The sequence below is a fragment of the Melanostigma gelatinosum genome, assembly GCF_949748355.1.
Source record: "Melanostigma gelatinosum genome assembly, chromosome: 14".
NCBI lineage: Eukaryota > Metazoa > Chordata > Actinopteri > Perciformes > Zoarcidae > Melanostigma > Melanostigma gelatinosum.
Genome location: NC_136647.1, coordinates 24357044 through 24383021, shown reverse-complemented (window position 1 = coordinate 24383021; position 25978 = coordinate 24357044). Strand labels below are relative to the sequence as shown.

The 25978-nt window shown below is 43.7% G+C and overlaps 1 protein-coding gene across 3 annotated transcripts in view; it reads right to left on the bottom strand.

Moving 5' to 3' along the window:
• The window catches only part of amot (angiomotin), a 74009-nt gene that overhangs the window by 27376 nt on the left and 20655 nt on the right, over window positions 1-25978 (bottom strand). For all 3 annotated transcript variants that reach the window (XM_079282989.1, XM_079282990.1, XM_079282991.1), the window contains 4 exons: window positions 24363-24455; window positions 23960-24105; window positions 6038-6187; window positions 5187-5383 (listed from right to left, as the gene is read on the bottom strand). In XM_079282989.1, coding sequence (XP_079139115.1) covers window positions 5187-5383; window positions 6038-6187; window positions 23960-24105; window positions 24363-24455 — 586 coding nt within the window. The remainder of the gene's footprint in view (window positions 1-5186; window positions 5384-6037; window positions 6188-23959; window positions 24106-24362; window positions 24456-25978) is intronic.

Sequence of the window (25978 nt, the reverse complement as noted above, 5' to 3'; positions counted from 1 at the left end):
TGATTGGGGTGTCCAGCTGCGGTATGAAATATTGGCTCGCTAGCGCCCCCTATTGAGTAGCCCCAACATCAGGTTTCACCCAGCTGTATGAAATTAGGTAGGTATGTGGAACGTGATGAGACGCACAAAAAATCCTCTTGGAACTTTTCTCTAAACCAAACAGGAAGTCGGCCATTTTTACTTTTATGACGTTTTTTGACCGTTGAGTCATACTTTAACGAACTCCTCCCAGAGATTTGACCCGATTGTCTTCAGATTCGGCTAGTCTGCTCTTGAGACCTTGGCAGTGAAAAGTTACTCAAAGATCAAAAAGTTATCGAACTATGTGGCCGTGGCGTGGTGTCAAAGAAACACCATTCGCCACGAAACAGGAAGTTGTTGTAACTCGGCCGTACATTGTCGAATCTGCTCCAAATCTCTCATATGTCATAACATCCTGACCCGGAACACATCTATATGATAATTTAGAATCATAGTGATAGCGCCACCTAGTGGCAACCGGAAGTTGTACGCTGTGTACTTTGACATCCTGCTCCTCACAGATTAATCAGATCGCTCTCACATGTTGTCAAACAAGCCTTAAGACCTTGATAATGCTTCATTGTGAATATTGTAAGAAGTTACTGAAGGGCGGCGACGTGGCGGCTCGGCGAATTTCGATCCTTCGCCATTGTTAGATCCTGGGGTACTTCTGGCCCGATACGGGGCTACTTACTGACTCAGCTCTCTATTAAAAGATTGTCGAGCTGGTGTTCTTGCGAGGGAACTCGCCTGGCTCTGCTAACTGCCGTTACTCCCGACGTCTACCCTGCTTCCTCCGGTCTGAGTGCACTCGGCCGAGGGGCCACCCTGACCCCGGGCGCTCCTACCAGTCGCGTCGGTTATGGCAGCTTCCCTCTTCTGGATCCGTGCTCTTGGTAAATGCCAGGTTAGGTTTTAACGGCTAGGATTACTTCTAAAACCGTAAGGGATTGTTAAGTGGATTCGGTCTCTAGGATAACCTTACAGAACTCAGTTGTTAGACATAGAATGGATTTAACTTTTTACTGCCACGAGGAACTTTTACTACTTGAGCAAATAAATGCACTTGAGAAATTGACTTTAAATGCAGATTAGATATTTATTGCAGGTTATATTTAGTTAGTTAGCAAGGGTTAAGCTACAGCTCACATAAAATGTTACTACACTTGATTATTAGGGCCCGAGCACCGACGTAGTCGGAGCGGAGGACCTATTGAATTTCTAATGTTTATTCTTATTCTTATTTTTAGTGTTTCGTCGCAAAAAGGAGGTGCTTGGGATATTGGGAAGTCTGTGAAATTTGGCACGCAAGCCAGAATTTGCGAAAATTGCAGTCTGATTGGGGTGCCCAGCTGCGGTATGAAATATTGGCTCGCTAGCGCCCCCTATTGAGTAGCCCCAACATCAGGTTTCACCCAGCTGTATGAAAGTTGGTAGGTATGTGGAACGTGATGAGACGCACAAAAAATCCTCTTGGACGTTTTCTCTAAACCAAACAGGAAGTCGGACATTTTTGCTTTTATGACGTTTTTTGACCGTTTCAAGGCGTCATACTTTAACGAACTCCTCCCAGAGATTTGACCCGATTGACTTCAGATTCGGCTAGTCTGCTCTTGAGACCTTGGCAGTGAAAAGTTACTCAAAGATCAAAAAGTTATCGAACTATGTGGCTGTGGCGTGGCGTCAAAGAAACACCATTCGCCACGAAACAGGAAGTTGTTGTAACTCGGCCGTACATTGTCGAATCTGCTCCAAATCTCTCATATGTCATAACATCCTGACCCGGAACACATCTATATGATAATTTAGAATCATAGTGATAGCGCCACCTAGTGGCAACCGGAAGTTGTACGCTGCGTACTTTGACATCCTGCTCCTCACAGATGCATCAGATCCCTCTCAAATGTTGTCAAACAAGCCTTAAGACCTTGATAATGCTTCATTGTGAAGATTGTAAGAAGTTACTGAAGGGCGGCGACGTGGCGGCTCGGCGAATTTCGATCCTTCGCCATGAACGAATAAACTGATGTATCTCGACTCCACATCATCAGATCTTTACCAGATTTCACATGCTTGATTAGACTCCAGGCCTGAAGACATCTACAGGCCAATTTTGAATCATAGTCATAGCGCCACCTACTGGTAACAGGAAGTTAAAGTCTTTATACTTTGGCTTGTTTCTCTTAGTAGGTAAATCAAATCAATATCAAATTTGTTCCACACAAATACAAGAAGTTCATAATGCCAGATCATGAAGCTTTTGATGTTTCGTCGAACGCCGTTGCCGTGGCGATGCAGTCTTCGCCGTTAACAACGAAGGTCATTTTGAGAGGCTAAAAATGCTCGAAACATAAGCAAACTTGGCAAGTAGATTACAAGGCCGAAATGTAGTTACAGAATCTGATTTTATTGGTTCAGAGTGCCAAATCGGCTCAATAGCGCCCCCTACAAAATTTCGACGAAGCAGCCCTCGCAGTACGTTTGACCTAGATGTATGAACTGTGGTAGGAACATGTATCGCATATGGACTTCAATAAAAGTCTCTTGGGGCTATGCTCTAAACCCAACCGGAAGTCAGCCATTTTGCATTTTTTATGAATTTCTCATGTCGTTTTTGTCATTTCCAGGCGCTGCACTTTAACGAACTCCTCCTAGGGAATTCATCAGATCAACTTCAAATTTGGTCGGTACAGTCTAAAGACCTTTGTGATGAAAAGTTACTCAAAGCTTGTTGTTTCGTGAAAAGCTGTTGCCGTGGCGACGGAATTTCGATCCTTCGCCATAAACGAATAAACTGATGTAACTCGACTCCACATCATCAGATCTTTACCAAATTTCACGTGTTTGATTAGACTCCAGGCCTGAAGACATATGCAGGCCAATTTTGAATCATAGTCATAGCGCCACCTACTGGTAACAGGAAGTTAAAGTCTTGATACTTTGGCTTGTTTCTCTTAGTAGGTAAATCAAATCAATATCAAATTTGTTCCACACAAATAGTTCATAATGCCAGATCATGAAGCTTTTGATGTTTCGTCGAACGCCGTTGCCGTGGCGATGCAGTCTTCGCCGTTAACAACGAAGGTCATTTTGAGAGGCTAAAAATGCTCGAAACATAAGCAAACTTGGCATACACATTTAAAGCCCAAAATGTAGTTGTATAATATGATTTTATTGGTTCAGAGTGGCAAATCGGCTCAATAGCGCCCCCTACAAAATTTCAACGAAGCAGCCCTCGCAGTACGTTTCACCTAGATGTATGAAATTTGGTAGGAACATGTATCACATATGGACTGAAATAAAGGTATATTGGGGCCATGCTCTAAACCTGCATGCAGTGTCTGACGGTCACAGAACTGAATGGCAGCATCGGCCAGAGTCCTCGCGGCGTCCGACGGTCGCGGACGTTCTCGGCCACGCAGGCCGGAGTCCCGCCGGCACCCCGACGTGCATGCACCCCGACGTGCATATTGCGAGGGCCCGCTCATCGCTGCTCGCAGCTTTAATTACTTTAATTTTCTTCTTAGATTATACTCATTGGTTTTAGATGCCGAGACGGCTCTGTTGGAGCTGGATTTCCAAAGGTGCGATGAAAAGGTTCTTTTGGAGTTGTTAGTAGCGAAGGTCTGGCCAGACCCTCGGATTCCTCCTGCTCTCACAGCGGAGTTCGGCCAACAGTCCCTCAAGGCTCAGTACAAAGTCTTTCTAGGGCTGCTGTGTTCCTCCGTTGTTCAGTTGTTAAAGTCGAGCAGTGGGGAGAGGAAAATCTCCGTCTTTCAATTCTTTGTCCACGAACAGCGGTCTTCTTTCCGTGAACAGAGACGAAGTCCTCGAATACTTCAGTTGCGATCATCCGTATCTTCTTCTCAGAGCGTCTGGACGGCTCGTGTAGAAATCCCAGTTTGGGGCTTGCAAGCGTCTCCTTTTATCCTTGATTTGGGCTATCTGTTCCCCCCCCACCTATTCTGAACACATGATCTTCATCCCACCCTTATGTGTGTGTGCTTATGTATGGAAAGTACCGGAGTTCTCCTCTTGCAACAGAATTCCAAGTCCCATCACTCTATGCATTAAACATTCGTTATATAATGATCATAAACCTTATCTTTCCATTATACTTTAACTATTGATTTCTGAGTATATGCTTCGTGCTTTTATATCCTGACTTTCCCCTGAACGTGTATGCATGTATCCAAGGCGGCTTTCTCTGTGAGCTCAACTCTTCTTGACAGTGAACACAGACAGCTACAGGATTTATTTCCTGATTCAACAACGGCAGGAAGTCAGTGATGACAGGGGGAGCAACTCAACGCTGATAGGCTATCGCGCCACGTGATTATTTCGCAGAAGTTGAAAAATTTCAACTCACGCACCATCGCAAAATCGCGGCGCGCCAGTCTCATCGCGTCTGTGCATAGACTTTGTATGTAATCTCGACGCGCGTCAAAAAATGTACGCGTCCGGTGTGAACGCACCTTTAGGAATCAGCATCAGAGACAACCTGCAATGGTCATCACACATCTGTGACGACCCTCTCTGCCTGTTGCCTGGTTGTTTGGCTGCTTTCCTTGCAGGCGTGGAGGTGGGTGAGGCAGGGGGTCGTCAGGCAGAGTGTAAACACCTGAGGCCATTAACAACACTGGCCCTGTGTGCCAGTATAAAAACCCTCTGGATTCTCAGTTGGTCTATCTCTCCTTCCTGAGACACCCATTTTGATTTTGGTTGCGGTTATGGTTTGTTTCTACACATACAACACTGCATATACACTTTCCATGCACACACTCACTTACACTGCTGAAATTACTGACTTCACATGTCACTGTTAGTTTATGGGTGTCTTAATAAATAATTTGTTAAACTGCTTCGATGAGTGCATCTCCCTTTTTTGTCATGGCCGTTCGGCCCGGTTTGTGACACATCTCAATCATGGTAAAAATAAGTGCTAAAAGTATACTGAGAGACAATACCCACCTCAACAACAGCCTGTTTACCCTACTCTGTTGTTTTTTATGTAGTATGAAGGGACTGCAACTTGCATTACGTTGAGCAACCCTGAGTTGTAGTATGACCATAAATTAACCTCTTACCTTGAACATATGTGAGGCACCAGTGTCTGAAACAATGGCTCAGAGAATGAAATGTCAATAACTGTCATGTACATGTACCTCTCAGTGGCGACAGTGGCGGCGGCGTCCAGGGCAAATTGCCTCATCACGCTCTCTTCCAAGTACTTCTGCTCCCATTTGGTCATGTCAGCCTCCAGAGCCAGGATCTGCTCCTCCTTCTCCCTCAAGTGCTCCATCAACGCTGTGGCATTGTACTCCGATGGTACTGAACCACTGCTTTGAGTGCCTCCCTGACGCTGGGATGGAAATGAGGGAGACAGAACATAGTAAGAGGACATGCCATTTGTGGATTCAACATTAAATCTGTTGCTAACTGTGTTACATTCCAGAAGTACTAGTGATTGTCTGTTATGGCAACATTCATTTGTAAAAGATACAAGTTGTATTGGGAGAACAGTGTTGCAACATCTTCAATATATGTGTTAGTATGTGTGGGAAAATCGTCTGAAGTTTATATGCTGGACTTGAATACATGTCCAATATTCTCTGTTTGTTCAGTTTTGGTCCACCAACTCCTCACAAATAGCTGTCTCTAAAGCTGCTAAATGCTCCACTATGTTCACCAACTGAGCTGAGTGACAACTAAAGGAGCCTCAGTCAAATGTTGAAACCTACTGAGACACACACTTCTGTGAGCTGAGGGTCTTGTATAATATTTTATCAGCTATTATATTATCTTCTACTTTCAAATGTAAAACACAGATATAGGGATTTACTAGAACTAGTAGAGTGATGAGGATTTGTATACAATTCATAAATACATGTTGCCACAGGGCCTACTAAATAAATAAATTGTATTAAAATGGGAAGGGGCATAAGCACACCTTGATGGTCTCTTTATTCATAGATGGTCTAGGTAAACGTCAACCAGCATAGGCCTAGGGTGTTACCTGCTGCATGCGTAGCGACTCAAGCTCTCTCTCCAGTCTAATACGGAGGCGATGCTCAAGTTGTTCTCTCTTCTGACATGCCGCCTGGAGCTGAGCCAGAGCTTGCTGCATCCTCTCCACCTTTTCCACATAGACTTGCTTTTTCTTGAGCTGCGCACACAGACACAAACACAGAGGGGGGGGGGGGGGGGGGGGGGCAGTTACATCATGGTAACTCTGCTATGTTAATTCACCTCAACACATCTAAATCTACATATCTAACACATCATGGTCTTGGTCTTCAATCTTGTGTTTGAGGTTATTTGATGGTTCAAGGAATTTGCATTACACCAACAAGTTATGAGAAATACAGGACAGAGAATCTTCAAAAGTTGTAGTGGTTTAGCAGGCACTTCTGCCAAACAACCAGAATCCTTGTTTTCTGAATATTTTTGTTTCCTTTGTCGACTTAATCTGGCCAAAAACATGTTTCAATGCAGCAAATATCCACAGAAATTCTGTTCAAGGAGAATGAAGACAACCAAAAACATCAGACTTCAAGTGTTAATCCATTAGAGATTGATGTAAAATATGTTTTACTGAGGTTATAGAAATCTGTCATTTAAAGTTTTACTTTAATTAAACATATGGATTCAGCTGATACATAAAATCAATGTGTACTTAAGGTTAACCATTTCTTCATGATTCAGAGAAATATGCATATTTTTGGTTAACCACACATTTGCAGACATGTTGACATATCCAAAAAGAAATATTTAGGACGGACTACTGACCGACTTTCCTTCTTCACCTTTTGGTTTTATTGGTCTAAAAATAACTACATTTTCAGTGAAGTTAACTGTTACAGTATATTTACTGCTACTGTCATCTCTTCTATAAAAAGTTCAGTTCTAAAATATCCAGCCTCGTAACATTGTATATCATATATGCACACACATATAAACTCGTAAAACCAAATTTCAATAATCTTCATTCCACATGAAGTTATCGGTGACCTCTCCTTCACTTTCTGAAATATCTGCATTGATCACATAACATTAATGATATATTTCTGGTACATTAACAGTATCTTTAAATTGTTGAGTAAAATGTTGTGTCCAGACAATTGAAAATCTGTTGGACAGATTACAGATGGCACTCCTCACATGATGAGAGCGCATTATCCAGGGTTTGTGTCCGTAAAGTCTCTCCACTCCCCGCAGCCTTTGTTGCTGTTCACTACACTGATTCAGATCTGAGTGACTATCTCCAAAAGCAGGAGAAAAAAAGGAGAAAGTTGAGAGAAAAATAGAGGGAGACAGAGAAGAGATGGGGTTTAAAAAAAAATAAAAAAAATTGCAGATCTTTTTTCCCCGACAGCAAGCAAGCATTGTGAGTCATAGGCTGGCATTCGCCCCGGCCTATTTCCTGTCCTGTATGGGACAACAGTTACACCCCTATTTCACTTTGACCTCCACAATAAAGTGGTTAAGATCATTGGAATAAATTGCTGGTTAGTTGTAGCATGGTATAGTTAGATATTTTTGTTCAATATTTAGGTGAGACATTTGTGCAGAACTTTGTTTAAAGATGTTAACAATATGTTTTCTGCTTATCTTCTGGAAATCAAAGCACTGTATAATTTATCTATTGTTTTGACTCACTTTCTTGAACTTGAGCCAAAGTGTTCACAGCGCATTAATGAGTGTGCCATCTGCACCTGTTTTAAAGATGTCCATTGTTATTTTGTGTATTTGGTGAATAAAGCAGACTACATGAAAACTAGAAAATGCATTTCCTGCTGAAAATGCGTTGGAATGCTGAAATGAATCTCAAAAACATTGCTGAAAATAGATATCCAATTCAAAAACAATTGCAAAAATCTTAATAATTCAAAAAGTTTAAAAACTACAAATATGAAAAGTCATATCACACCTCTCCTGAAAGAGCTGAACATTTTGATATTCGAATGGTTTCTGTAGCTTAAAAGAATTCCAGCGGTAGTGATATTTGTTGTAGTAGTAGTAGAAGTTGTAGTTGTAGTAAAAGTATTATTATCATTATAAGTATTAGTAGCATTTGAATAAGTACTAGTTGTAGCAGTAGTGATATTTGTAGTAGCAGTAGTAGTAGAAGTTGTAGACGAAGTATTAGTAATTAGAAGAAGAAGTAGTAGCAGTAGTAGTATCAGTAGTCGTAGTAATAGCTGTAGTAGTGGTCGTAGTATTTAATATAACAGTAGTAGTAGAATAAGTAGTAGTAGTAATAGTAAAGTCAGTGTTTGAAGTAGCAGTAGTCGTTGTAGTAGTAGCAGTCGTACTAATAGCTGTAGTAGTATTAGTACTGGTAGTAGCAGGAATAGCAGTAGTAGCAGTTGTGGTATAAGTAATAATAGTAGTGGTAGTAATAGCAGTAGTGGTAATAGTAGCAACAGCAAAAGTTGAAGTAGTAGTAGTAGTAATACTAGAAATATTAGCAGTAGTAGTTGTCGCAGTATTAGTAAGAGCATTCATTATTTCAACAAAAAAGCCGTATTTTGAGCTCAACGTTTAAATACAGTTAATCCATGAGGCTTTTATTTTGAAAGGGTGGGACTGCGTGGGGGAGGGAGGGGGAGAGGAGACATAATCATAATGTTTGACACACATAAACAGAGGTTATTAAATGACAGGTGTTGGGGTCTGGCGCCACCTCCTGGCTGGCTGAGCTCCTCATATGCTTTCCTTCCTCACACAGCTCTGACCTGGAGTCAGAGCAATGTCCACCCTCATGACCACACCTCCCGGCTCTGGCCAAACCTAACACTGACCCCTCCATTGGCCGAGAAAATGCCCCCGCTGTGTCTGAGACCAGGTTTATAAGCTTAAACAGCTAGAATCTGTCTCTTCGCCCCGGACCTCGTCCTGGCTACATGAAGACACATCGGCCTCTCCCCCCCTCCAGCACGACGCTGGCGACGCAGGCCACGAGGAAGCCACGGCCTTCAACCCTCCTCAAACCCTGACAGGTCACAAGCCATTTCGCTGATCGAAACAGCAGTTTCTATTCTGAGTAAGGCCCCCCTTTTCCCGCGAGAACGAATCACTTCCGCGATCCGTTTCTACGCATTTTCTTTTTGTGCACAGAAGGAAGATGCTAAGCCTCACTCCTTCTCCGACGATTCCCGGGAGACGCACGGACCACGTCGTCTCAACCGAAGTTAAAACTGTCCTCTGCAGCGACGACAGATCGGACCTGTGTTGGCTCCAGAGCGAGCCGCGCCACAACGGACCAAATCCGAGCCAGCAAACGCCGCGCCGACCAGCAAGCCCCCTCCGCCTTTTGCTTCTGGAGGAAGAGGACACTTCTTCCATGAACACTTCCCTTTTTTCCGAAGCTTCTACAAAGTAAGGTTCATGGCGTCTGGGCATAGCTTAGCTTAATATAACCTACGTTCAATTCAGGTTATTCATTTATGTGTTATTATTCCCGTGTTTTTGTCGTGTTAAGTTACTCTCGCGTGATATCAAGGTATTGCGTATTCCATCGCGGACCACAAGCTCCGCTGTATTGTTGTACTTAACAGCTGTAACTGTCTGCATTAGATCAGTCACTGCGAGTGGATGCAGAGTTTGTGTATTATTACTTGAGAGATGTGATAAGAAAACCATACGCTCATTTCACCGCAGTGATAAAGGTCTGTTTTATTTGGGGATTATTTTCATTCATTTTATTCCACTTCGTGTGGCATTTCTCTCTTCATTAACCCGACTCTGTGAATAAGCTGAGAGGTGTGGCTTATCACTGCATAAGCTGCCGGTAGTTCAAAGACGACAACGGTATACTTATGCATGATAAAACCAGCGTACTCATGCTCCTTATAACATCACAACAGAGTTTGATGCATGTCGATTTCTCCCTCCTGTTTCTTTCTCATCATCAGAAGACACCGCAGCAGAGTTGACCCCCCCCCCCTCTCTCTCTCTCTTAACCTACACACACAGTCAGGGCCCCTGGGGAAGCCCCTTGCAATCGATTGCCTCACACACACACACACGTGCTGCGCCGGCACACGTGATTACATACAGCAACCTCTCCGCCATTTTGTCTACATCACGCGACTCCGCCATCTCGGTAGTTTTTAGCTGTTGTTCCTTAAGGCTCCTCCCTCTTCACACACACACACACACACACACACACACACACACACACACACACACACACACACACACACACACACACACACACACACACACACACACACACACACACACACACACACACACACACACACACACACACACACACTTGTATGATAGCATTTGTTGGTTGCAGTATTAATTGATCTGATCATTTATTTTTGATTTAATAAACTCTGTTATACTTTAAGGAGCAGTCGTCTGTGATTACTTGTAATGTGTGTAATGAAACTGTATGTCGTAGCCCTGTGTACGAACTTAACCCTTCACTGTCACTGAATGTATAGTCATACGCAGACTATTGACATTATGAGTGACTACTAATTATGAGACTTAGTTTTATCGTTTGGTTATTGGTCCCTGTTCGCAGGGTGGTGCCCCGTTGTTATTAACAATCATTAATAATTGTTACATACATTAATAATTCTATTGATGTCAAGAATTCAGTTTCTTAAATGCTGATAACCCAAACACGCTCCGTTACGTTCCCAACACAGGCTTCATCACAAGCAGTTCAGTTAGAATTCACTCTCTGGGGCTTTTATTTTAAAATGGCGTTTGTGTGTGTGTGTGTGGGGGGGAAAGACCTCTAAAGATCCCTAAGACCTGAATGACTGTAGTAGAGACACAGAGAGATAGAGGGAGACGAGTGTATGTGCGCGTGTGTCTGTGAGTTTATCAACATCACTAATTGGCTCAATCGCGAACACCTGTGTGCCTGAAGTCATTTCATGGAGATTAAACAGGGAAACACCTCTCAAACAAATCATCAAAACTCCCATAACCGTACCACCTATTGCTCCGATATTGTTGAGAAAATTATTTTATATACAGTTTAATTAGCAACTAGTTTATATACAGTTTAATTAGCAACTAGCTTATATGCAGCTTTAATTAATCACTAGCTTATTTGTAGTTTTAATAACCATTAGCTTATGCAGCTTTATTAACCACTAATACAATACACACAGTACACGCTAGGGCAAGGGAGAAACAGTGGAAGATTACTGGCTTAACTGCGCCACAAGGAATAGGCCGCCATCTTTAAATAGATAAGGGAGGAACAATAGATAGTGAGATACAGGGACATCGCCCCAGCAGACTCCCCTCTTCACACAACCTCTCGCCTCAAAATCTCACTACACACTGATAGAAGAAGACGCCTTCTGGGAGGGGCCAAGGTGGACGGACGTCCACGGCTTCCATCCAGGTGTCATACACATACAAATGTGCCACGCCTGCTTCTTTGACTTTGACCAATGTGTATCAAGGGGTGGACCCCTATATTAAGTTTCACACTGTTGTGTTGAAGTGTGACTCATGGTGAATCTCTGCGAAGTTCAACCATTAGCACCCAAGCATGTTTGATTGCTGGGCTGAATAACTCTGTTGATAAATAAATCTATTGCTTTGATATAACTATACGCCTCTTGAGAGCTTTCGTTATCCTCTTAAATCCGCTCTGAGTGAAAGATAGCTTTATTTTTCACAACAGATGGTGGAGAATGTGGGCATAAACAATACAGAGCTTCGGATTAGAGAAATAATGAACCTCTCTTTATCTTTTCAGAACCACAAGGCGTTTTTCCCTCTGAGGCTGGGATTGCTGGTAATTGCCACCGGTAGCCGTGCGAGCAGCTCGGGAGTCTGATAGTGTCGACACAACTAACAAGGTAGGCAGAAACCTATTTAACTGAATTCTGCATATTCTATTTATAGACATAATCCAAATTTTATCAGACTGTCCGAACTGTGACTATGGCATAGTCATAGAGTACTTGTAAAGAGTAATCACACAGCAGCAGGGTTGTTCAGCCCAGCATTTGGGGGGGTTTTTGTACACATGAGTGAATGAGTCCAGCAGAAAACGTATGATAAAAGGCGAAAGATAACGCACCTGTGGCCTTGTAGATGTGAAGTAGGGTGAAACGCACACATGCGTGGATCACGAAGCACTCGAATCCATGCCACAAATAGCGTGATCTTGAACGTAATTTATAAGACGTTTTGGACTACGAAGAAACTGTATAACATGACGGGGATATATGTGTGTTAGAGGTCATTGATAAACTGTAAATTGTATTGAGAGAATTGACCGTGAAATATTACCGTATCAAGACATCAAGTGTGTTACGTGTGGTGTAAAAACCAAGTTAACTCTGCTTAGAGTAACCCTTAGATAGTTTCTGCACGGGAGCACAGGTTTTAAGTTAGCAGATGCATCGTTGATAGCGGACGAAGAGAAAAATTACCTTATCAAGACCATCAAATCCCAGGACACTGAATTCGTGAGTGGCGTGCAGTGTAAAAACATGATATCTCTGCTTAGAGTACCCTAGACGTAGTTTCTGTACGAGAGCGCAGAATTGAAGTTAATCGATGTGTCGTTGATAACGGACGTTGTGTAATAAAGTAACCAGAAGCGAAAAGGACCCGCAGAGTCCTAGGTTACTTAAAGTGTATTAAAGTGTGTTGTTGATGTACTGCTGGTAGTGTGATGGTTAGCACAGCGGCCTTCCACGCGGGAGGCCCGTTATCGAGCCCCAGCCAAAGCAGATATTGTACTTGTGTTTTATGATACGCAGCGGCCGTTGTGATGCATTAAAGTAGCGCTGTTTGTTTTGTGTGTTGGTTAGGGAAAGAATTGTTTATCATTTGACTGTGTTTGTTTGCTGAGAAGCAGTTTGTCATTTGTGCGGTGGCCAAGAGGTCAGTCAGCACAGCAGTCGGTTTGCTGAGTTTGGAGAAAGTGGATTAACTGTCGAGTGTTCAGAGACGGCAGCGTGTGATTTTGATTATTTGGTATGAATGAGAGTTGATGTTTGAAGCGTACATATGAGAGAGAGACAGCTGAGAGCTGAGAGCTGAAGCTGAGTTGATGTGTGGCAACAAGTTCGTGTGTGATTTCAAAGTTGATGGTCAGTTGAGCAGAAAAAACACGCATTACACACAGGCGTTGCAATCACACACAAACATAAAAAAACTTAGAATAGACTGAGAGACAGCTGAGGGTTAATATAAGTGTCAGTTTTACTGGCGTAGTTAAAAAACTACTGATTTATTGGAAAATTGTGTTCCCTAGGGACCGTTAGCAAAGTTTATTGCGGAAACACAGCGAGCATTCATTCAGCCAGACAGGCGCTGGGAAAAAAAGGAGGAAAGCTTTCCTGATAACAAAACAGGTGCCGTAGGGAGTGTATCGGCTCCAAGGACAGAGAGCTGAAGAAAATTATAATGGAACTAGACAAAACACTCCACCAACTTCTGATCTAGACGATTCAGATGACCTAAACATCGAGTTACAGCCATTGAATGAGTAATTCCAAAAACATAGAAGTACACACCTAGCAGGGGTGAAAAGGGGGATTTGTAAATAAAATATATTCATTCACTGTTAAATAATATGAGCGATACTTGTAAAGCTTATATTGCGGAGTTGTGAGGTCACTGTAAGTAGGTCAAAAACGCACAGAGACACACAGAGACTCCGAAATAAGTTTAGAACTGTATTCAATTCATTTTCTGCACCTTAGGTGTTAATAATAAAGTAGATCAACATTTCACACACAGACGTTCCAGAGAAGGCAGGGTTCGGACGTGAGACAGTGTGGAGGAAGCTGTCCGGAGCTGTCCATCAGGCCATTTGAATTGAACAGCACAAGAAAAGTTGGGAGAAGCTTTGGCACTTCACGAACTGAGAAAAAAAAGGAACATTTGACAGGAGGTTTGGCTCTTTCTGTGGCCACTTCAGGAACTGCAACAAGAACAGTGGACAGGAGCTTTGGCTCCATCTGGTGGACATTTGGGAATACTGCATTCAGACTTTTTATATTGCAGATTAGTGCAGAAACTGCAGACATGGCAGGCAAAGAACACACTTATGATAAGCACAGAGGAGCAGTAGAGGGATCAGATGTGGAGCTCAAAGCATGGCAAGTGTCACTAATGAAGAGACAGCTGGCAGAGCTTGACGTGGCTCAAAAGACTGCAAAAGACAAAAAGAACCAGGAAGGAGGAACTTTCTACTGCTACAACTGTGGAAAGCCAGGCCACTACGCACGTGACTGCCGCTCCCGCTCGCGTGGCCAGCCACAACAACAAGGCCCACCACGTGGAAGAAGAGGAAATTGCCAGAGAGGGACAGGCAATCAGCATCCAAGAAGCCAGAATCAAGCTGAACAGCAATATATTTCACCCCATGCCTGGCAACAACAGAGACACTGCTGCAACTATTAGCCTCAAAAGAGAACCAAGGTCCAAACATGTAGGAGACAAGTCACTTTCCTGGGCCGCACTCTCTCATCAAGCGGCCTAGCTGTAAACAACAGCCCACAGAGAAAGCATCCTCCATCATGAAACACCTCAGCCCCACTAGTTTGGACACAAGAAACAGAAGATGCGTTCACCACTCAGACTCTGTCACATGCATCGGCACTTCAAGAATTGACTATTAACTCCCTTTCCACCTAGATGTTTCTGAACAAAAAGGAGGGATGGTAAATGCAGTTTTGTATCAGAAAAAAGGGGGAGAAAGAGACTCATCAAAGAATCCTCCCAAGCAAAGAAGTCACATTCGATCAAAGAATCCTCCTAAGCAAAGAATTCACGTTCGAAGCTGCAAGAAAATCGAATATTCAAAAAGAATGCACAAGAGCACACATTGTTTATGAAACAGGAGGAATCAATATGGCATCATCACTACAACAGGCCTTAGATGTGCAGCAAGTTGAAATGAAGGCATATATGACTGCATTAATCATTCTCACGGAGGCTCTCTCCAAACAGGTCCAGCGAACCAGAGCAGCTGACCAGGAAGAGGTAAAAAATCTCATCCGAGTGGGGGACTGGGTCAGGGTCAAAGTTCATAAGAGAAAGTGGACTGACCCCAGGTGGACAGGGCCGTACGAAGTGAAGGAGGTTACTTCACACTCGGTCCAAGTCATAGGTAAAGCAGGAGCACCTTGGCACCACCTGACACACTGTGCCCCAGCACCTGAGCCGTCCAGACCTCTAGCAGAGGTCCGAGGTAATCTGACGCAAAATGCATAATTTGTTTTGTAATTTGTAATTTGACTTTTCAGCAACAACCAATCCCTTATCTCTGTCTCTGGACAACGTCACCAAGAGCAGCACAGGAAAAACATAATATGGTTCGCCCTATTAGTGGAAGTCCCCGGCAAAGACCCGCGAGTAGGAATTCAGATAAACATAATTCCACCAGTAGTGAACAAAATCCTGACCCTAGAGAGACCACCGCCACCACCGCACCCACCAATTGTCTTATCAGAAGATTTCTCTGAATGGACTCCCCAACAGGTGATCCAATTAGCTACAGGACATGGAAACGACAATGTTTGGTTAAATTGGATTGTTGATAAAGCTATAAAAAACAAAATGAGTAGCTGTGTAGCTTGTGCTGCAGCTAGACCAGCTATGTTCACCGAACCAGCACCACTATATCCTGAATCTGACCCAACAGGATACGCGTGCATGACAAATATGACTAAAATGGCTACTCCACCAAATTGCACGACTCTGGCATCCATATTTAAAGTACAAAACCTGACCCAACGCAGACGCAGACATATCTTAGCAAAAAGAGCAGCTGGAACTGAGTTCAGTCTAGACAAAGGTCCAACCTACATAGATGCAATCGGAGTGCCCAGAGGAGTGCCTAACAAATTAATAGACCAAATTGCAGCAGGTTTTGAGAGTATCGCGAGTATAATTCAATGGATAACAGTGAATAAAAATGTTGATCGTATCAATTATGTGCATTACAATGTTCTTCGTTTGGCTAATCATACTAGGGATGCAATAGAGGGTCTGGCTGAGCAGCTGGCCCCAACTTCTTTGATTTCTATGCAAAACAGAATGGCTTTGGAGCTTTTGCTCAATGTTTGGAGACCTGTGTTGCACTATCATCCCCAACAACACTGCGCCGGACGGTTCAGTCACAAAAGCACTGAATAGTCTGAAGGCACTGTCAAAAGAAATGCAGGAAGCATCAGGTGTAAACAATCCATTTGGAGATTGGATGGAAAACATGTTTGGAAAATGGAAGCACCTGATCTTGTCAATAGCAGTGTCAGCGGGAGTGTTCATTGCAATACTGGTCTCATGTGGATGTTGTATAATACCCTGTATTCATTCTTTGGTTGGCCGTCTCATCACCACTGCCCTCTCCAAGGAACCACCACCACCCCCTCCTTATGGAGCTTACCCAGTATGGGAAGAGCAGACCAGCCTGGTAGGGTCAGGTGAGGCAGAGCCAGACACAAGCGTGTGAACAGGGTAGGAAGGTAAAGAAAGTGACGTCCTTCAGACGTCACGAGAGGGATTTGTTGAGAAAATTATTTTATATACAGTTTAATTAGCAACTAGTTTATATACAGTTTAATTAGCAACTAGCTTATATGCAGCTTTAATTAATCACTAGCTTATTTGTAGTTTTAATAACCATTAGCTTATGCAGCTTTATTAACCACTAATACAATACACACAGTACACGCTAGGGCAAGGGAGAAACAGTGGAAGATTACTGGCTTAACTGCGCCACAAGGAATAGGCCGCCATCTTTAAATAGATAAGGGAGGAACAATAGATAGTGAGATACAGGGACATCGCCCCAGCAGACTCCCCTCTTCACACAACCTCTCGCCTCAAAATCTCACTACACACTGATAGAAGAAGACGCCTTCTGGGAGGGGCCAAGGTGGACGGACGTCCACGGCTTCCATCCAGGTGTCATACACATACAAATGTGCCACGCCTGCTTCTTTGACTTTGACCAATGTGTATCAAGGGGTGGACCCCTATATTAAGTTTCACACTGTTGTGTTGAAGTGTGACTCATGGTGAATCTCTGCGAAGTTCAACCATTAGTACCCAAGCATGTTTGATTGCTGGGCTGAATAACTCTGTTGATAAATAAATCTATTGCTTTGATATAACTATACGCCTCTTGAGAGCTTTCGTTATCCTCTTAAATCCGCTCTGAGTGAAAGATAGCTTTATTTTTCACAACAATATTAATAATTGAGAGGATGGATGACTTGAGAAACAGATTTTGTAAAAATTGTGTCTGTAGTGTAAAAAATGTGGCTTAACTGGCGATCTAGAAATAGAGTACCGTGTTCTGTGGAAGATGTTTTTGAAGCAAAATTTAACATTGGTCTCTATGGAGCCGAAAGTTGGTTTTCCTCTCAATTAACGGCTTCTGTGTCAAATGTGGAAATCTGTGGGATTCCAGTCATTTGTCTACGACAAGGACAAGATTAGCTACTTTTCAATCCAGAAATTATGCATGAAGAGTGAAGATTGTGGACACAGTGGCAAAACACAAATGTTTTTTTCACAAGAATCTCAAGCTGCTCTTCACTCTAGCGGTGACATCATGCACTCTAAGCTGCCCAATACACACCCATTATAAAGTCAGAAAAGTGCTGAAAAAACATGAAAGTTAAATTGCTGCAGTTCAAAAAGTTAAAAAGATATCGGAAAGCTGAATTATGCGGCAATAGTTCAGGGTTTTCTCAACATTTGAAAGTTGAAATGGTGTCTGTAGCTGAAAGTATGAGGAAGTTGAAGGATTTGAAAGTTGAAGAAGCTGAAGAGGATTTGAAAATATTCTCCATAGAGATCCCATTGAAAATAACAATTGCAAAAAGCTTAATAATTCAAAAAGTTTAAAGGTTAGAAATATGAAGTCGTAGCACAATAATGCCAAAAAATGTCAATGGCATAGCCACAGTCATAGCACAATATGTTTTACAGCGGTGGGTTGTTGGTTGGCGTTGCTCATATAACTTTTGGACGGTTTGAAAGAGAGTAATTTGGACACGTCCAGTCGACGCCGGGTCGAATCACGCCCCTACTGCATGTGTCCTTCCGCCATGATCGCTGCCGGCTTTGTCATGAGAGACCCAAACAAAGAGTATCGTACGCAGATTTTTGGCCAAAAACAAACATGGTATTGTGGTAAATCTTATAGATATCTTCTCGATATGATCTTAGTTCATGTATAATTGTGTTTTGCAGTGTGTAAAATGGCTCCCATCGTTGTTTCGCCCAGAATGTCTTTGTTACATAGGTATATGATATGTCATAAAATATCATTTTATTCGTTTCGCAAAAGTGAATTTCACTTGTGTACTCTGTCACCCCCCCCCCCCCTCTAGTCCCCCTTTAAAAGGGGACTTTCAGCAACAAGAGGTTTTAACTGGATCTAAGAACAGCTGTGTTCACACATGTTTACTTTCCGTGGTCCACAGCCAGGCAAAGGTTTTATTCATTTTGTGCTATTTCATTTTACCAAGGACCTTACCAGGTCAAAGCACGATTATTGGAGTTTTCTCACTGCTGAGTTTTAATAATCTCTTTTTTAATGAACAGTAATCCAGTTTATTCCCTGCAGGAGTTTTCCTTGTTCATTTTGGACAGTGTTTATATCCCACCTTAGGCCTGTCTTATACCCTTTTCCCACCAAAATCAGCATGTGGGCAGATTTACTTCCCATTGTTCTTTCCCCATAACCATTAGATGAGTATGACTTTATATTTTTTTACATCTTTTCTGGTGTGTTAATTTTAATGTCATGAAAACGCCAGAAAACGGGGTAAGTAAACAGTGAAAATGATAGGTTGGTATCATCTTTTTTATATATATATATTTTTTTATTAATCAGTATCTGTCGAACACGACTTGGTGATTGTTAAAACAGTGGAAAGACAAACAAAGTGGGTTTTGATGAGTTTTATTTAGTCTGTTGAGTTTGAATGGTGTGTTTTTACAATAAACAGTAAAAATACTGTTTCAAATAATAGAGTCTGGTAGCTGTGAAGAGCACATATGCCAGGCATTTCTTTTCACATCTTACTTGGTAAATAAAGGGTTAATTTCAACCAAACCAGAGTTGATGACCCTACGACAGTCCTACAACCACTTAAAGCACTTTTTACACTACATATCATTCACCCATTCACATCCACTCATACACTGATGGCAGGGTATCATGCAAGGTGCCACTATCCATCGGGACTAAGGTCATGTCCACATTACTTCGTTTTTGTTTGGAAAAACATATGTTTTGCTACGTTTACACTGAGCGGCCACACTACGCCGGAGTTTTGGAGCACCCTAAACGGAGGAGTTTGAAAACACCCCCGAGGTTGGAGGTGTTTGAAAACTCCGGGGGTTGCGTTTGAGTGTGGACGGTCGGAAACTGTTGCGTTTCGAAAAAATGACGCTCACACCCGTGTTCGCTACTGGATTGGTTCTTAGCAGCCATGACGTCTCCTTCCCTGACCCGTACCCAGAAGAAAACAAACAGCCAGGGCTACGAGTGATTCATTTCAACATGGATAACGAATGGCAAGCCTTGCTTGCTTTGTTATCTGTACTAGCAGCTATTGTGGAGTTAAAATTGTCATTTTACAATGCTGCTACTGCCTACATGCGGAGGAGGCAAGATATTCTTCGAGTGATGAGCGACAATTCCCGAGTCCAGAGGAGTTATCAGCCGTACATGGAGCGCCGGTTTTGGGTGAGGCCAGGAAGAACGAGCGCCTGGTGGAATAATTTCATCAATGAAGTTATGATTCCCGAAGAATGGCGAGAAAACTTTCGAATGTCCAGATCGGCATTGATCAACCTTAGCAAAATATTACGTCCGCATGTGGAGGGAGCAACAACCACGATGAGGGCGCCCGTGGATGTACTTACAAAGGTCGCGTGCACGTTGTATTACCTGAGTGACGAGGGCAGACTCTGGAAAACCGCTAATGCATTTGGACTATCTCGACAAGTTGTTTCAGTCATCATCCGACAAGTCTGTAGGGCCATCACTGTCTTCCTGGGTCCCAAGTACATCCGGAAACCGAGTACCGAGCCCGAAGTGAGGGACCTTGTGGTCAACTTCTTCCAAACACACGGTATGCCACAATGCTTGGGGGCCATTGACTGTACACATATCGAAGTGAAACAACCACGTGCTAACTCTACATCAACAGAAAGGGGAAACATTCTTTGAATGTACAGGCCGTGTGTGACTACAAATACTGTTTCATGGACGTTGTTGTGAAATGGGCGGGAAGTGTTCACGACGCGAATTTGCCAACTCGCAATTTAGTTGTGACCTAAAAGATGGAGCAGTTCTCCCATGTCCTAAAGAATTGATAGAGGGTGAAGATGCTGTCCCTGTTTTCCTGCTGGGTGACCCAGCTTATCCCCTGATGCCGTATCTCATGAAGGAATACCCCAATGGCGGAGTTACACCACAGCAGCAGCATCATGGGCTATCACTTTGCAAGGCACGCATGGTGATTGAATGTTCATTCGGACATTTGAAGGCAAGATTTGCAACTTTAAGGAGGGCAATGGACATCCACTGGAGGACCTTCCCTTTGTCATATATGCTTGTTTTGTGCTCCACAACTATTGTGAGGTTCACAAAGAAACTGTTAGCGAACAATGCATAAATGCTGCTCTGCAGTACGAGAGGGACTTCCAGCCACCTAGCAGAGCCACGGGAGCAGACAACAACGAAACCGAGCGTGTAAGTGTTGATTTTAAAGTAAATCTGATGTGTGTGTGTGTGAGAGAGAGAGAGAGTGAGTGAGTGAGTGAGAGAGAGACCCACAGCGCTGTAACTAAGTCTGAAAAATAAAACTTCTAAAACGTTCCACGAACTGTGTCTGTTTGAGTTTATAGAGGCATATTTTAGAGGAAGATCTTAAGTATCAAACACAACCTTTCATTATTAAAGACTACTTTATTACTCTGTTGTAGGTGCGTGGAAACAAACAAGGAGGAGAGTATTCCCTTTGGCTGCACCATGTTCGGGTGGGTCAAGCTGCACTTGACCCACCCGAAGCTGCACTTTTTCTCTCAAACGTCCGCTCACTTTGCAACTAACTGGACGAACTTCAGCTACTGGTGGGGAAAGACAGAGACTTTTCTCCAGCTGGCTGGCTTCCAGCTGTTCAGAGCGGACCGTGATACAGAGCTCTCCGGCAAATCGAAAGGTGCATGGAGGAATCTGTTTTGTGAGGGATTTAAGTTTTAAAGCTCCTAATTATGGATATTATGTGACAGTGTATTTACTTGTCGGAGTTTGAACCAAGTAGTGTGTTTTGAGTGTCTGTGTGATCAGGTTTGAGGAATGTGCTGGAGCGGGGGTTGTGTGAAAGTGGCTGGGTGAGGTGTGAAGTGTAACAATGGGGCAACAGCCCAGGAGGGGCTTGTTGGACTTCAGCCAATCAATGAGCTGACAGATGTAACTTTGAGGGGACAAAAGAGTTTGAAGCTCTGGGGGATTTCAGATCTTCTGCTGGCCACTGAGGAGGGCATACCAGCCTCCTGGGCATGCGCGTGATGCTGTAAACAGGAAGTGGATTGCTTGCAGTTCGTGGAAAGTTTTATTTTTCAGACCTCGCTCTCTCTCGCTCGCTCTCAAACCAAGGATCACAGGCTTTAACAACTACAGGCTAGTCGCCCTGACCTCTGTGGTCATGAAGTCTTTTGAGCGCCTTGTCCTGTCCCACCTAAAAACCCTCACTGACCCACTCCTGGACCCCCTGCAGTTCACCTATAGAGCAAACAGGTCTGTAGACGACGCAGTCAACTTGGCCCTTCATTTCATCCTCTAGCATCTGGACTCCCCAGACCTACGCCAGGATCCTTGTGGTGGCGGGGCGTGTGTGGGCTCAGCTGTGGAGGGGACTGAGTGTGGGAGTGGTTCAGGGAACGTTGCCGGCAAGAGACTTAATTAAGCGCAGCGCAGCTGAAACAGATGCTAATTGTCTCACTCTCTGATGTATTTAATCACCAGTAGTGACGGAGGCGCGAGAGACAGCTCGGGACGAGCGACAGTCGTGCAGTGGGACGGAAAGGACGGGAGATCGCAGCAAACTCCCGCGGCGTGTGCTCGGAGGCAAGGCAGGAGAGCACACGGCCAAGTCCAGTCTGATTGTGTGACAATAAAGAACATTTGAAAACGCCATTCAACTGTGTGCTGGCATCATTGTGCTCCCAAGACCCACCGGGTAGCAGAGAGCCTGTTACAATCCTGTTTGTGGACTTCAGCTCTGCCTTCAACACCATCATCCCGTCTTTGCTGCACGACAAGTTCTCCCAGCTGCATGTGCCCGACTCCACCTGCAAGTGGATCACAGACTTCCTGTCTGACAGGAAGCAGCACGTCAAGCTGGGAAAGCACGTCTCAGCCTCCAGGACCATCAGCATCGGTTCCCCCCAAGGCTGTGTTCTTTCCCCTCTGCTCTTCTCCCTGTAGCTGCACCTCCAGTCACCAGTCCGTCAAGCTCCTGAAGTTCGCGGATGACACCACCCTCTGGTGGAGATGAGTCCGCCTACAGGTGGGAGACTGACTACATCCCTTCCACTAGGGGTCTATGTCCTGTTTGTCTTTGTCTTTCAGGTTGTTGCTAATCAGCTGCCAACACACACCTGAGCCTGGTGGGAGTGCCAGGTATAAAGGCCCCAGCTCCTCCTCTTGGTAAAAGGCAGATGAAGCGTCCATCTGAAGAGAGACTTCTTCAGCTTCTCCACCAGCATGGTGCTCCTCTTCAGAAGCGACCCGGACTGAATGTCTTCCTCGGCACGTGAGACACTTCAAACTCACCAGAAATGGCCGAGCAGCAGCCGGAGCGCGGCGTCGACCTGGACCAGGATCAGTCCTGCTGTTCAGTGTGTCTGGACCTGCGATCCGTGCTGAGAGAGAGTTTCCTCCAGTATCTCCTGGCCATGGCCAATAAGAAGATGCAGTTTCACCTGTACGAGCGGGTGAAGGTGGAGGCCACGTTTTGAGCGTCCGACATCGACGTGCTGAACTTTCAGGTGTCGGGCCTGCACGCTCCCATCGGGGAGGAAAAGAAGCCTCACCTCCTCTCACGGAAGCGGCTTCGTTTGATTAATTCTTTGGTTGTTTGTTTGCTTTAGTGGTTATTTGTTCTTTAAATAAATGTCTATTTATTACTTTTACCCCTCGCCTTGTCTCCCTCATGTTGCGGCCTTTTGAGCCGGGTCGTAACACAGTGGAGATGGTTGTGGATTTCCGGAAGAATGGAGCCCCACCAGCCCCTATCACTGTGTGACTCCCCCGCTTCCTGGGCTCAATCATATCCCAGAACCTCAAGTGGGAGCTGAACATCAGCTCCATCATAAAGAAGGCTCAGCAGAGTTCCTTCTTGAGGGAGTTTACTTCCTGAAGCAGCTGAAGAAATTCAACCTGCCAAAGACAATGATGGTGCATTTCTACACAGCCATCATTGAGTCCATCCTCTGCTCCTCCATCACGGTCTGGTACGCTGCAGCCACAGCCAAGGACAAGGGCAGACTGCAGCGCATCATTCGTTCTGCTGAGAGGGTGATTGGCTGCAATCTGCCGTCCCTCCAGGACTTGTTCGCTTCAAGGACCCTGAAGCGAGCAAGAAGGATTGTAGATGACCCCTCTCACCCTGGACATAAACTGTTTGTGCCCCTCCCATCTGGTAGGATGTAAAAAGTTGTCATACATATTTCAGATAAAATCAACACGACATAACTGGCCTGAGAAGTTTAGACTACTGTTAGCTGTTAAGATTCTGTGTCTCTTGTTTAATAACAACACATCATGGCTGGAATTGTTCAGCTTCACTTAGGCTTCTTCATCTAAATCAGGATTTTCTGGTTCTGATGAAAATGGGAACAAGAAGTCAAACCCAAATCCAACGACCAGGATTATATCCAGTAAGATTGATGCTGTTACCTCCTCCTCAAGCTTAACCACTTTGGCCTGGGCATTGTTGAGTGCCTGGTCTCTGATCTCGCTGTGTCTTCTCTGGTCCTCTGTGGTGGAACGCAGCGCATTCAACTCCATCTCCAGCTTCTCCCTCTCACGGATTGTCTCTTTGTCTTGAACACATGTACAAACACGATGTCTTTCCTCCATATTTTTTAAGGTTATTGTTATGCACACTATAAATCACTTGTTACATTTTAATCCATGCATGGCTAGAATGCAACAGAAATTGATATAAGAACTATCAGATGTTTTGTGTTTCTTCAGACACATCCAGTCAGATACATGCGTTGTCACTGACATCATGCCTGAAAAACACCTGGGATGGCATGTTGAGTGTGACGGCTGTGTGTGTTTATGTGGCACTCACTCTGTACAAGCAGCTGGGAGATGTTTTTGCGGTTGTCCTCTGAGCAGTCACACTCTTTTGCAGTGAGCTGCTTATTGGCCGTCTCCATACGCTCTTTTAAAACAACAACAGACATGCTTAGATTTCAGACAAACGCACAGAAAAATCACAAGTGGCCATTCCGAGTTCTAACCTTTTTTTTCGCTCAAAAGAAGGAAGCATGAAGCTGGATTTGGGCTTCATTAAGCTGATGAAAGTCACCTCAGTTCTTCACTCACTTCTTTTATCATTGCATGTATGCAGCCTGTCAGTACTTGTACACTCAAGGTCTAGCCAGACAAGAAGTCTTGGCATAATGGGGACATGTTTTTCACATGCACAGGGTTGGAACGATTGGCGCCACCTATTGAGCGATTTCAAAATAGATTACATACGTGATTTAACATTATCATGCAACATATCTCACCAGTTTTATTTTGATTGGAGAAACTATTTCTCACTAGGGCCCGGGCCCCAACGAAGTCGGAGCGGAGGACCTATTTTTCTTCTAAGGATTATTATTATTCTCGTATGTCTTTGAGCTCATAGTCATAGCACCACCTACTGGCAACCATGATTCTATAAATGCAGCGGTCCAAACACTGAACCTTTTTAAGGATACTTAAGGGTTTGTGGGCACCCCACCAGGAAAAAAAGACTTCTCTGATCTAAATATGTGCACAAAAATTGGACATCAATAGTTTTCAAATCTCCCTTGCACATGAAGTTTTCATTAATACTAGTGCTGGGCAAGTTAACGCATTAATTTCACGTTAACGCATTCATTAATTAACGCCGACAATTATTTTATCGCGCGATAATCGCAAAAAATGCATGCGATAAATCACGATTAAATATTTTCATCATTGCCCAGCACTAATTAATACTAAAGTGAATTGTTTTCGTTCGTGTTGGAACCACGTCGCAATGTAAAGTCATTTATTGCAACGTGACATTTGTTCAATAAAATCAAACTGCACCCAACCTAATTCATATTTTAGATTATACTACATAAGTTCCCTTCTTAGCCTGAACTTATTTCACCACTAACAAATGTTTTCCCATCTGGAGCTGTACATTAATTTCTCCTCAACACTTAGAGATTTTGAGACCTGCATTTACTTTGACAGTCTGTTGTGTTAAATGGTAAAGGGGAAATGGACTTGTAAACATCGAACAAAAAGTTTGGAAATTCGTGTTTGGTAGATTATTTCTGTTGTAACAATGCTTCTTGGCAATAAATATTATACCGTTGGAAAGCCTGTTTCAAACGGTGCCCCATTTGTAAGGAACATGCATTTGTGGGATGAGCAGCACAGCTGAGTATGTGGGTTGCAGCCATGAAAAATTTGCCAAATCTTCTCTGCCAATGCCAAACAGCGTATTCTGCCATCGACTCTTGTTTGGTGTTGTTTGGTGGATTGGATGATTGAAGTCTATCAGTAACTAGGAAGAAACAAGACATATTGGCAATTTTCATTTAACAAACAGGAGCCTCAGTAGCGTGTGGAAGAACCATACACAGCAACAGCCTGGCACCTCCTCCTCATGCTGGTCACCAGCCTGGTCACACACTGCTGTGGGATGGCATTCCACTC